Source organism: Heptranchias perlo, chromosome 38 (assembly GCF_035084215.1).
Source record: "Heptranchias perlo isolate sHepPer1 chromosome 38, sHepPer1.hap1, whole genome shotgun sequence".
In the NCBI taxonomy this organism is placed as follows: domain Eukaryota; kingdom Metazoa; phylum Chordata; class Chondrichthyes; order Hexanchiformes; family Hexanchidae; genus Heptranchias; species Heptranchias perlo.
Genome location: NC_090362.1, coordinates 14,849,627 through 14,862,774, shown reverse-complemented (window position 1 = coordinate 14,862,774; position 13,148 = coordinate 14,849,627). Strand labels below are relative to the sequence as shown.

At 44.6% G+C, this 13,148-nt stretch overlaps 1 protein-coding gene across 1 annotated transcript; it reads right to left on the bottom strand.

Moving 5' to 3' along the window:
* Positions 1-383: 383 nt before the first annotated feature.
* On the bottom strand, positions 384-12,875 carry LOC137304592 (neuronal acetylcholine receptor subunit alpha-3-like). Its single transcript, XM_067973236.1, has 6 exons — positions 12,815-12,875; positions 12,243-12,382; positions 12,082-12,126; positions 6,774-6,883; positions 2,682-3,696; positions 384-512 (listed from the first exon to the last, which is right to left on the bottom strand). Exons 1-6 carry the CDS (start codon positions 12,873-12,875, stop codon positions 384-386), a joined length of 1,500 nt encoding a protein of 499 aa, XP_067829337.1.
* Positions 12,876-13,148: the final 273 nt, after the last annotated feature.

Sequence of the window (13,148 nt, the reverse complement as noted above, 5' to 3'; positions counted from 1 at the left end):
AAGTTATTAAGGGATATGGGCCAAAGGCAGGTATATGGAGTTAGATCACAGATCAGCCATGATCTTATCAAATGGCGGAGCAGGCACGAGGGGCTGAATGGCCTACTCCTGTTCCTATGTTCTGAGGTTCTAGGCAGTCAAATTTGACGACCTATTTATCGCACCCAACTCGTTGTCACTGGTCCCTTCTAACATAGAACTTAAAATAAAAACAAGAAATACACATCGCTATCTGACAGAGAAAGATGGAGGAGTGTGTTCTCCAGAATTTGCAGTTTTTCTCCACGCCTGTTTTATAAGCTTGCTCTCCCCGCAAAACTCTCTCCATGCACAACATCTCCCGAGTTCTCCAACAGTCATAAAGGGATCGCTGGTATTGACGTTCAGATCTCATCTGCAGTCATCAATGGCTGCAGGAACAAGCCTGCCGTTCCCAGAATGCATATCAGGATGAAGATCCAGAGGAAGATCCGATCGATCACCATGGCAACGTACCTCCAATCATCCCGGATCTGAGAGATGTACCGTTAGAGAAAGGTCAGAGATTATATAAGACTGAAGTATAATTGTTTTAATGCAAGTTCTCATCAAACACTCCCAAGGGCAGGTACGGCATGGGTTTAGATACAAGAGTAAAGCTCCCTCTACACTGTCCCATCAAACACTCCCAGGGTAGGTACAGCACGGGTTAGATACAAGAGTAAAGCTCCCTCTACACTGTCCCATCAAACACTCCCAGGGCAGGTACAGCACGGGTTAGATACAGAGTAAAGCTCCCTCTACACTGCCCCATCAAACACTCCCAGGGCAGATACAGCACGGGTTAGATACAAGAGTAAAGCTCCCTCTACACTGTCCCATCAAACACTCCCAGGGCAGGTACAGCACGGGTTAGATACAGAGTAAAGCTCCCTCTACACTGCCCCATCAAACACTCCCAGGGTAGGTACAGCACGGGTTAGATACAGAGTAAAGCTCCTTCTACATACTTTCCAGCAGGAGTGACTGGATATCATTCAGGAGCAGGAGCCATGAATGATCACCCCTTCATCGCTACTGAGGCCAATTATAGTGCTAGTGCTGCTGCCAAACCCAGCACAGATCAGGAATCAAACCTGGCACCTTGTCTGTGTGGATCAGGACCACACCACTGAGCAGAGCTGTGAAACAGGGCAATTGAAGGATCCCTACGATTAGAGTTTAAATAAATGTTAATTAAGCTAAAAATGTTCCTGCTACACGCAGTGACCCAGTTCACTGATGATAAAAATAGGGACTTGAAGTGAAGATTTGCAAAGGCTGCTGAAAGTGCACTACAATCATCCACCACCAGAGGTCACTTTTACAATACCGTACCAAAGGTTCAACTTAACAGATCCAGGAAACTGGCCTGAATAGAAACATCTCAGTGCACCTCGGTTGAGAGGCTATCCCCCAGTCTGAACAAATCCTGCAGGGTGAATCAGGGGAAAATCTGGTCCCTGCACCCATCCTAAATATAAAAAACAATGAGGGATGTCACTGGGGTCAAATAGTGGGAAAGTTTTGTTGTGAAAATGCTCTGCCTGCCCCCATTTTCCCCAAGGTGTCTGGCTGCGGTTTTAAATAGTTCTATTGATTTTGCAATGAGAAACAGCAAAAAAAAAACGGACAGCGATGTCAGTTGTAGGAACAGACTGTTGTTCTCAGTAGCATTAAAAGAGAACTTGTAATTGTATATCACATATCTCAAACATCCCAAAGCATTTCACGTAAAATGCATTACTTTCAAATGCAGTAGACAAACGCAGTAAACAGTTGGTGATCAATGACCAGTTATTTATTTTTATTTGGTCTCGGGATGTAGGCAATAGTGGCAAGTATTTATTGCCCATTTCTAGTTGCCCTGTGGGCATTACGAGTTAACTACACAGTGTGGGCCTGGAGTCACATGTAGGCCAGACTAGGTAGGGTATTATGAACCAGTCGGGTCCTTCGAACATTTCAGGGTCATTGTCTGGTACCAGCCTGCAATTTACCATATTTGTTGAATTCAGATTCATTTGTTTGCTGTTAAGCTAATGCTCCCATTGAGGACACTGGAGCTTAGTGATGACATTGTACCTTCCGATTGGACCAGCAGAGGGATTAGGGGCACTGAGCTCCCACAGAGGTTTGTGAGTTGGATAATGAGCACGTCTTCTATATCTATAATGTATTAAAAAGCTTCATGTTGCACAGACTTCCTCAAAGTGTCTCGCTTACGTCTTGTAACATTTTCCTGCTCATACTTTGTTGATAACGCCTCTATTGTTATAATCCATTGCCTCACTATATTATATTAATATATTAAAAATATTGTACTTGCACATACTTTGTCAACTATTGCCATTATAAGTTCAGTCTCCACATTTATAATGAAAATTGCTATGTAAACTTGTGACACTATAATTACACCTTCCCTCACCCCCTCAAACCCCCCCCCCCCCCAGTGGAAAGCATCAACACCACCAGTGGAGGGAGGATGTAATTACAGTCTGTCAAGTTTACATAGGCAGTTTCCATTATAAACATGGACATAAGAATTTCTAATGCAAATATAAATAAGGACAGAATGTGTGACTTTAAAATCCTAAGCCTAAAGATCTCGACTCCATTGTGCATTTATCTATTGTATAATCTTTCTCTTATATAATTCTCACCTCCTTGGATTCATTCTGCAGCTTCATGTTTGCTGCAATGTATTTGATGCTCTCGATAGCTTCTCGAACTTCGGGGGACGGGACAGAGAGTGCAAGCAGGGCGTCCAGGGACTCTGCGCTGGAGCTCTGTGTCAAACTCACACCAGGTTCCGGGCGCTTCATCCTGCAGTGAATGCATCGTGGGCCCTGGCAGCAGAAACCTCTCCCGGAGCATTTGGTTTCTGAGCTGCTGCTTAAACGGTCGAGATTGGAGAGCTCGGTGGTGCCAGCGAGCGACTTGGGCGTTGGGTTTTCCTGAGCCTCCCAACCGGCCATGGGCCTCGTCATGAACATGACTCGAGGCAGCAGCTTCAGGAAGATGGTTATCACCCAGGCCGGCATGGTGTGGGTCGTGGGGGTTCTATAATGGACGTCAAGCACAAAAACGGTTATAACAATGGATAGAATCACAAAAACCATGGTGAAGAGCAGATATTCCCCAATTAGAGGGATCACCAAGGAAGTAGACGGTATGGTCTCGGTGATGACCAGGAGAAACACAGTGAGGGAAAGCAGGACTGAAATGCAAAGTGATATCTTTTCTCCGCAGTTAGAGGGCAGGTAAAAAACCAAAACGGTCAAAAAAGAGATCAACAGGCAGGGGATGATCATGTTGATGGTGTAGAATAGAGGCAGTCGTCGAATATAAATAGAATAGGTTATATCCGGGTAGATCTCTTCACAGCAATTGTACTTGATGTCGTGTTTGTACCCAGGTGCAGCAATGATTGCCCATTCACCGTTTTCCCAGTAGTCCTTCCGGTTTATCTCGGTGCCGATCAGGGCCAGGTCGATTTTGGCTTTGTCGTAGGTCCAGGAGCCAAACTTCATGCTGCAGTTCTGGTAGTCGAAGGGGAAGTAGGTCACGTCCATCCTGCAGGAGCTCTTGAATATGGCCGGTGGTATCCAGGTCACAGTGCCATTAAACCTCAACAGGGCTTTGGTCTTTTCATCCACTTGGAAATTGCCAACTGCACTGCGCTCATAAGCCAAAGGAATAGGATATCAGGAAGTGTTTTTACGTTCAACAAACTCCCGCCCAACCAAATCTTGACTTATTTCTGGTTCACAAGCTACAAATTCCTGACATGGAGAGATTACCCATTAGGCAGTGTCTGGTGGGCAGCAGATGGTGACTGTTAAACTTTGAAGGGTTTAAACAGTACGCTCTTTACAAGGGAGCATCCATCTCAAGACGGTGCTTTGTTTAAATTCTCTAAAATTGAGTTGCCGGAAAGATTATGAGCTCACCATCTGCTGCCTCGGTATCGGCAATCACCTAGGCTGCTCCAAACTGTTACCATAATCAATCTGCACCCTGTCCTCTCCAAATAACTCATCGAACTCCTAAATGAGATGACAGATCCTGCCCAGAAAGATTGCAATGTCCCCTCAAACAGATTTTGGTCAATCCATAGTTTAATAATATATTTAAATGATTGTCTGCAAAATTATTGAAAGTAATCACGTGCCTCAGGTTGTCTTGGTTGGCGGACTCTTGCCTCTTGAGTTAGAAGGTTGTGATTCAAGCCCCATAATCCAGGTTAATACTCAGTACCGAGAGAGTGCTGCATTGTCAGAGGTGCTGTGGATGAGACATTAAACTAAGGTCCTATCTGCTGTTCATATGGACAGTACAGCTAAAATGGGAAGCCGGAGAGACATCATTCTGCAAGGATGAGATTTAAAGGGCATGAAGTACAAAGAAGTAATAAATTTGTACAAAAGAAGAAAGAACTAGCATTTATACAGCTACTTTCGTGACCTCAGGACGTCCCAAAACACTTTGCAGCCAATAAAGTGCTTTTGAAGTGTAGTCACTGTTTGTAGGAAACGCGGCAGCCAAAATTGTGCACAGCAAGATCCCACATACAGCAATAAGTTAATGACCAGAAACATTTTTGACTGATGTTGATTAAGAGATAAATTTTGGCTAGGACACCGGGGAAAACTCCCCTGCTCTTCTTGGAATAGTGCCATGGATTCTTTTATATCCAGTTGAGAGGGCAGACCAGGTCTCCCCGTTTAACGTCTCATCCAAAAGACGGCCTCTCCGGCAGTGCAGCACTGAAGTGGCGTAGTGCTCAAACCCACAACCTTCATGACTCAAAGGGCAAGAGTGGCATTTAACCATACAAGGGAATGGATAGGTCACAGTTAGAATACTGTGTGGATTTCTGGCCTTCCATTATTGAAAGGACACTAAAGCCATAGAGAGCACTCAGTGTCGATTCACCAGGCTGCTGCTTGGAGTTGCAAAAATAGTCGCGGAGAGACTTGAGATACTGGAGCAGAGAAGGACAAGAGGAGATTTTTATTAGAGGTTTTTAAAGTTAGAAAAGGTTTGATAAAGTGAATAGGGAAGGACGATGCCCTCTGGTTGAGCAGTCAATCTCAAGGGATCAATTTAAAATTGTCACCAAGAGAGTGAGGAAACAGGTTAGGAGAAATCTCTTTATGCAGATGGTTGTTGGAGCATGGGACATGTTGCCAAAGGGAGTGATTGAGGCAGAGACCATTGCATCTTTTGTAGAAAAAAATTGATAAATATTTGAAGCAAAGGAAGATACAGGAGAGAGTGATGCAATAGGGTTAGTTTATGAATTGCTCAAGCAAAGAGCCAGCACAGACACAATGGGCTGAGTGGCCTCTTTCTGCGCTGTAAACTTCTATGGTTCTTCATCCAATCTTATCACGAAAGAACTTGAATCTATAATGCCTTTTACATCCTCAGGACACCCCAAAACTTTTTACAGCCAATGCGTTTGTCGGCAAACACAGCTGCCAATTTGCACACAGCAAGATCCCATAAACACCGATGAGACAAATGGCCAGTTAATCAGTTGCAGTTAAGGGATGAACGTTGGCCAGGATATTGGAAGAACTTCCTACTCTTTGAAAGAGTGCCATGGGAGTTTTTACACCCACCTGAAAAATGCAGGCAGGCCTCGGTTTAACATCACATCTGAAAGACAGCACCTCCGACAATGCAGCACTCCCTCGGACCTGCACTGAAGCGCCAGCCTAGCTATTATGCTGAAGACCTGGAGTGGGGCTTGAACCGCATGACTTACAGGCAAGAGTGCTACCAACTGAGCCAAACTGACACTTCAAAAGCCACAAGTTCACTTTAACTGAGAAAATCAATACGGTCAGCAGATTATATTTGCTTATTCATGAAGTAGGTGCCCAGTCTCATTAAATGTGCAGCTCATATGGAATAATTTATTGATTTTAATTTGAATTAATGTTCCCATAAATTTCATATCACTTCAATCCTACTCTGCAAGAATTTCTGCCTGGCTGATTTGAGCCATATAATATGCACTGATAAATTAAAGAACAGAAGAATGCCCACTAGTCTAATGCAATGGAAAATTGATAGAATCATGTGTAAACTACCAACAACCACCTTGTCTTAAATTAAATCTGAAAAATAAAACAGAGGAAATCCAGAGAGAATAACATCATGGTCTCCTTATTTTTCATTGCAGTGTTAATTTTATCCTATACAGTCAGTCCTACTTCATATCCTTTGGCACTGCTTTGATTTTGCCTTTCCTATGGGGTGAATGTGCCTGCTATACATCACAACCTGATTATAAAACTGTCCTTTGCTGGGGTACAGTTCCATGGGCACTGGGAGGCCTCTGGTATCTCAGCCAAATGGGCATTCTTCATCTGTATGTTTAAACAGTGAGTACCAGTAGGCTATTTGGCTGTGGGGAGCATCACACCCAATTCTGGCCTCATCTGACATCCACACACAGATAGCAGGAACCCTTATTATCCCCTCTCTCCGAGTCAGTAAGACTAATTGTAGTGCTCCTGTTTCAATAGCATAGCTGAGAACTCAGCCCACACCAGGGAATTCACTGGAGACTTTTCTGGTCTGTTTAACTCAGATCTGCACGGAACAGTGCTGTTTACTAATTAAGCCATTGCAGGACCACAGTTATGGTAACGTAAAGGTCAGGTGTGAACGGGGACAAAGATTACAGTTCATCTGTGCCAGTGACTGGTTAATTTAACATCACTTGCGCTGCTCCTTACTTGTTGTACAACACTATGTCTGGTTTCCAGATTTTCTCAGCAGGAACTCTAATAAACTCGACACCTCCGTATTCAGCAGGATCCCACCTTAACTTATAATCATTCCAAATCTGAGGATGGCAAAAAAAGAACAAAAAATAGGTTAAAGCCTTTGTACAAAGTAAACCTCTGCGATATACGAGATAAAATTATAGTCTGTGATATTTGTGTGGTGAAATTATCGTTTGTGATATTAATGGATAATGTATATCTTTTTTTGTATGAAATTTCCTTTTATTTAAGGACTGTCTTAATCTGATGCCCACTGTTTTAATTAGGCTGAAATAATAGAATCAAACAGCACAGAAGAAGGCCATTTGGCCCATCATGCCTGTGCTGGCTCTTTGAAAGAGCTATCCAATTAAGTCCCACTCCCCCCATTTTTCCCTCTTACCAATATTTTTTACGATCCGTGAAACAAAACCAGGACCCTATGAATAATTTTAAAAGATTAGTTCTACCCATTGACCCCGCCCCCCCATGGCATTGCTCACAGATAAAATTTACCCCAAGAAAGGAAGCAAATGGTAAATAGTTTTTTTCTCAGCCACAGATGAGGAAGGGCAGTGGACACAAAGAAAGAAACAGCGGGGGCGTTGGAAATAGGTTTTAAGGAGTCTTTTTAAAATGGGGAGAGGGGGAGCAAGGCAAAGAATTTTAGGAAGAGAATTCAAAGTGTGAGGTTATGTTTGGCTGAAGATGCTGCCGCTGATGATTGAGAAGAGTCGGGGGGGGTCACAAAGTATAGGCACGGGTATGGTAACCCAGTGGTTATAATAATCCAAAGATTCTGAGTTCAAATCCGGTCATAAATTTAATAAATCTGATAATTTGTCATAAAAACCCAACTGGTTCATTAACGCTTTTCAGGGAAGGGAACCTTCTATGTATGGGCCAAGTGCAGGCAATTGGGACTAGCTTAGTGGTATAAACTGGGCGACATGGACATGTTGGGCCGAAGGGCCTGCTTCCGTGTTGTAAACTTCTATGATTCTATGATTCTAACCTCTACCTGGTCTAATCTACATGTAACTCCAGTCCCACGCTATGTGGTTGACTCTTAATGCCCTGAGGGCAACTAGGGATGGGCAATTAATGCTTCCTTGCTCACAACTTAAGAACAACAAGAAAAGAGCAGACAGCAAACACTGGGATGCAGGGCTAGAGAGGGCTGTGGAAGAGGAGTCGTTAGGGTAAATTCACTGATTCCAAACTCCCGGTCAAGGAAGCTGGGTCAGAGAATTGATGCTGCCTTATGTCCAGCCCACGTTTCCTTTAAGGATGGCTCCCTGCTGGAATGAATTATTGTGCTATTCTAAGGTATGTCAAAATGTGAACCTTTAAGCCTGGAGAGAGCATCCAATCTTCCCACCGATAATATTATTCTTTTGTATCATGTCTCCCATTCGCATATGAACCGTACATTATCTGAAGCCTTTTTGTTAATGGGTTTACTTCAAACGTTCATGCTGGACTCATTATTTCTCTCAGCTCTCGGACCTGCATCAGGCCCAGAGCTGCTTTAAAGCATCCAGGTAAAAAGAAATCGGTGGAAGCCCAGAAATATGGAAACTTTAAACCCACGGCGGCCTCTGCACCATCGCTGCTCTGAGCTCTCAGACAGGCCTCAGCGGGAGTGAAGGAGTGGGGCCCATGGGGTGAGACCGAGAGGCAGGAAGAATCATCGGCTGGAGCACGAGGAGAGGGCCTCAGTGGAGTGAACTGAGCTGGAGCACCCAAGAGGTTAAGGGAGGGCGTGCCTCAATGGGAGGTAGGGAGTGGAACAGAACTGTAGGGGGGCTGTTAGAAAGAAGTTGGGTGGAGTGGGTAAAATGCCCAGGGTTGGGGATTAATGGATGAGGGAAACGGGAGACAAATCATGGCAACCTGATTGGTCCATAAGGTCACATGGATAGCATGGACCATTGTTGGACTCTGATTGGACTTTGGTGTCATGTGGCTAACGTGGACCAATCAACAATGTTTGAGGCTCATTATAATTTACCATTGCACAGCATTACATACACATTGAGTAAAGCGTTTTTAAATGCAGACTAGTAGATCACCCATGGTGTTATGCACGGGTAGTCTGGGAACAGTCGCGATGTTTAGCTGCTAACCTGGCCTGTCCCTTTAAGGCCACTGCTCAAATTCGGCAAATCCAACTGCTGGTAAGCAGCTGATGTTAATCAGAAAGCTGTTGTAAGCTTGTTAACGTCAGATCACCAATTTGCTTTTTTTTTAAGATTACTTGGCATCTGTAGCAAAGTGTGACTTCTGGTGTGTGACACTTGGTGTGTGACGGTTGTACACTAGGCACAAGACTTTTATATATTTAGAGTGGATCGCCTGTGATTGCTTGAGGTTAGTGTGATGCTATCCTGTCCTATAAGAAGACAATTGTTACATGTGTGATGGAGAATACATTATTCTGCTGTTCAGGTGAAACTGTCCTTTTTGGGACATTAAGACTAATTATTGTTAAGTAAGTCTCAGGTCAGTCAGAGCTTAATTGTTTGGTGAGGGAACTGTGCCTTTCTGGCCGCAAGACTGAACCTAGGATGAGATACCCGACATTCGTTCCTTTTTTTAAATGTGATTGCTAACAACAACATTTTGCATTTATATAGCGCCTTTAACGTAGTAAAATGTCCCAAGGTGCTTCACAGGGGCGTTATCAAACAAAATTTCAAACCGAACCACATAAGTAGATATTGGGACAGGTGACCAAAGGCTTGGTCAAAGAGGTAGGTTTTAAGCAGCATCTTAAAGAAGAGAGAGGCGGAGAGATTTAGGGAGGGAATTCCAGAGCTTAGGGCCCGGGCAGCTGAAGGCACGGCCGCCAATGGTGGGACGATTTAAAATCGGGGATCCGAAGAGGCCAGAATTGGAGGAGCGCAGAGATCTCGGAGGGTTGTGTGGCTGGAGGAGGTTACAGAGATAGGGAGGGGCGAGGCCATGGAGGGATTTGAAAACAAGGATGAGAGTTTTAAAATCGAGGCGTTGCTGAGAACCAATGTAGATCAACGAGCACAGGGGTGATGGGTGAACGGGACTAGGTGCGAGTTAGGAGTTAGGATACAGGCAGCCTAAGACATAGGTTACAGGCACTCTGACTCCTGCGTGAGGTAACTATTTTCTCTCAGACCGTCTCTGTATATTCCGGATAATGGGTTTTCTTTCTCTTTTTTTAAAAAAGATTATTGTAATAAATTTGCATATGAGCCAATCAGCTGCAGAAATAATTGCGCCTATATTTAAGTGTGATTGAGAAATGTGGCATGTTAGAAAGCAAATATTTGCAGCGGTGTGGTAAACAGATGGATGGACGAAACTGTTGTATGTTACACATCTGAAACAATAATATAGCCAGATTTTCAAAGCAGGTTAGTCACAATCTTGTGACGTGTAGGCACTGTTATAATGTAGGAAACACTGCAGCCAATTTTTGCACAGCAAATTTGATCCCAAAACCAGCGATATGATCCTCTGTTCTAGTGATGTTGGTTGAGGGATAAATATTGGTTAGGACACCAGGGAGAACTCCCCTGCTCTTCTTCAAGATAAATGCCGTGGGATCTTTTATATCCGCCTGAGAGGGCAGACGGGGCTTCAGCTACAGCGCAGCACTCGCCTAGAATTTGTACTTAAGTCTCTGGTGGGCCTTGAACCCACAACCTTGTGATTCAGAGGTAAGAGTACTACCCACTAAGCCATGATGGAAATAGCCTGCCAGGTGGCAGCTAAACAAGGTGTCCTCATTCTTGAAGACTCTTATTATAGTGGCTCTCCTATAGCGTTGCTCACAGTAAGAAAAAACGGCCTCTGTCTTGCCTAAATCTGTCACGTACATGTTGCTGTTATAGATATAGAGCTTCTCCAGCGATTTCTGTCAGAAATATTTATATATAAACAAGTATTGTTGAAAAATTGCTGAGAAATGGTTTGTTTGTGGTAGAGTGGCTTTGAATGATGTTATTATCACTTTGAATTAGAAATGTAAGTTTTACCTAATTATTTAAACATCACCGATAAATTGCAGCTATGGTGCATGAAATGAGCAGCCTCCAGTTCCATCGAAAAATCAATGTTATCTTCCTGCGTGCAATACAAAATTAATGAAATCCTGCCTGAGTGAGTAACAGATTTACAGCATTCTCATTTAGACTGCTGTCGTTTTTTAAAAAAGTTTGTTTCCCAAATTTTTGTCTTCCTCTCCAGAAGACGCTGACTCTCGCTGGGGAGAGGAGGCCCAAGGGTCCAGGCAGAACTCACTCAAAGGGCCATTTCTTTACGTTTGAGCTGAGTCCTTTTTTTTTTTTGTGTGTCTGTTCTCGGGATGTGGGGGTCGCTGGCAAGGCCGGCATTCATTGCCCGTCCCCAGTTGTCCTGACTGGATGGTGGTGGGCCTTTTTCCTTGAACCGCTGCAGCCCTTGCAGTGACGGTGCCCTCAAAATGGGGCAAGGCAGGGAATTCCAAGATATTAACGCGGCGGCGGCGGCAACAACAACAACAACTTGCATTTACATAGCGCCTTTAACATAGTAAAAATGTCCCACGGCGCTATTAGACCAGGTGCGTTATTAAACAAAATTTGACATGGAGCCCATAAGGAGACATCAGGACAGGTGACCGAAAGGTTGGTGAGGAACGGCATATGTCCAAGTCGGTGACTTGGAGGGGAATTTGGAGGTGATGGTGTTCTTATCTTTCTCAGTGGTAGCTCATGGGGCTGGGAGGTGCTGTCAGAGTAAGTACATTCTATCTCACTTTCTTTCCAAGTTCGCCCTAATTTTCTCTCCTTTATCCCGTTCCCCCCCCCCCCCCGGTGATTGAACCCTCCCTTTGCAGCTTGTAATCAAGATGTAAACTCACAGATTTCACTCGGTTGCTATCTCCCCCCTCACTCGTCATCCCCTCGTCCTCACCGAGCTTGGTCACAAGTGTCAAGGTAGAGGGACTTCACCAGACAGGAGACCTTCTCTCCTGAGTTCATCACCTTGTCCCTGTAATGCTCACAGCCCGTCGCTGGGAGTCACCCCAACATCTCGAATCCAATTGATTAATTTAACAAGTTCCATCTCAGTCCTGACTTAGGTTTTAGTAAAGTAGAGTTTTTAATATCAACAGCAATTATATACTTGGCAGATGCCCAAATATTCACCCACCCCCCTGTGCCCTGAAAATAACCTATAAACAAGAATGTCTGTGTTTAATCACTTGGTTTAGACTTGGTTTAGACCATCAATTTAACTGTTGGACACTCACATGCTTTAACCAAAGATTCGTCTCCATAATTTGATTGACTTCATCCTGTAAATGGAAATACTCAGATCAGGTGGGGTCGGGGACACTGAAGCGCTTCACACAACTGAACAAGTCAGAGCAGGGTGGGAGAGGGAGAGGGGAGAGGGGAGAGGTTACTGTACCACTTTGACCAGATGAGACAGGGACACCTCGAAGTGGACGATGACCGGGTCAGACGCGATCTCCACCGGCCGAATGTACCGACTGTAGTTGCCGAAGAGTTTTGCAAACAGCATTCTCTCTCCTTCTGACGACAGGGCACCTTTTTTTTTTGGGGGGGGGGGAGAGAGACAGTGTTTATTAGAATGACAAGTCTTTGGATTTCCAACTAAATGAAACTGTTGATGTCATGGTAACCCAGTGTAAACAGACACAGGGTGTGTGGAGAGTGAGAGCCCTGAGAAATCGACCTTATATCTGGGTCACAGAGTGCAAACAAAAAAAGGCTGGACAGAGTTCACATGCCTGTATAAACCGAATGGAGACAGAGATGCAGAAACTGGGCAGCCACACGAGTCAATGTAACAGACAGATCTTTCTGCCCGTTTCTCTCCTTTTGCAAAACCCAAATGTATTGGGAATGGTCCCGTTTGTATTTGACTAGGCACAAAAGGGCAGATCAGAAATAATCTCGCACAGTCTGGGTCCGAGCTGATTAAACTACACGTGCAGCAGATGTTAAAGTCGAACTTACCCCCAAGAAGCAGCAGAAAGGCGCAGCTGGCCAGCGCCAGAGTCCGGACTCTGGTTCTCATTGAGTGGCGGTGCTGAAAAGACAGCGACTGCAGGACCCGGGCTCAGGGAACACAAACAACCGAGCTTCAGCAACACAGTGAATCAGGGGGAAGAGGCATCGGGTCCCTAAAGGGTCTGAGACCGAGACCGCCCCGCCAGACACTTCACACACTCCCTGCCTCTCCCCGACAGACTTCTTATCTCACACACCGCATACTGTAAACGAACTCTCTCTCACACTTCACAAACCCTCTCTCTGTCTCTCTCTCTCTCACACTTCACAAACCCTCTCT

What these genes read in the sequence shown, in the direction of transcription:
- LOC137304592 (XM_067973236.1), bottom strand. Translation starts at nt 12,875, where the DNA reads ATGAGAACCAGAGTCCGGACTCTGGCGCTGGCCAGCTGCGCCTTTCTG. An exon ending in CGAATCTTTGGTTAAAGCAT is followed by an intron (nt 6,884 to 12,081) that starts GTGAGTGTCCAA and finishes TGCCATCCTCAG; the next exon opens with ATTTGGAATGATTATAAGTT. An exon ending in GACATAGTGTTGTACAACAA is followed by an intron (nt 3,697 to 6,773) that starts GTAAGGAGCAGC and finishes TTATGAGCGCAG; the next exon opens with TGCAGTTGGCAATTTCCAAG.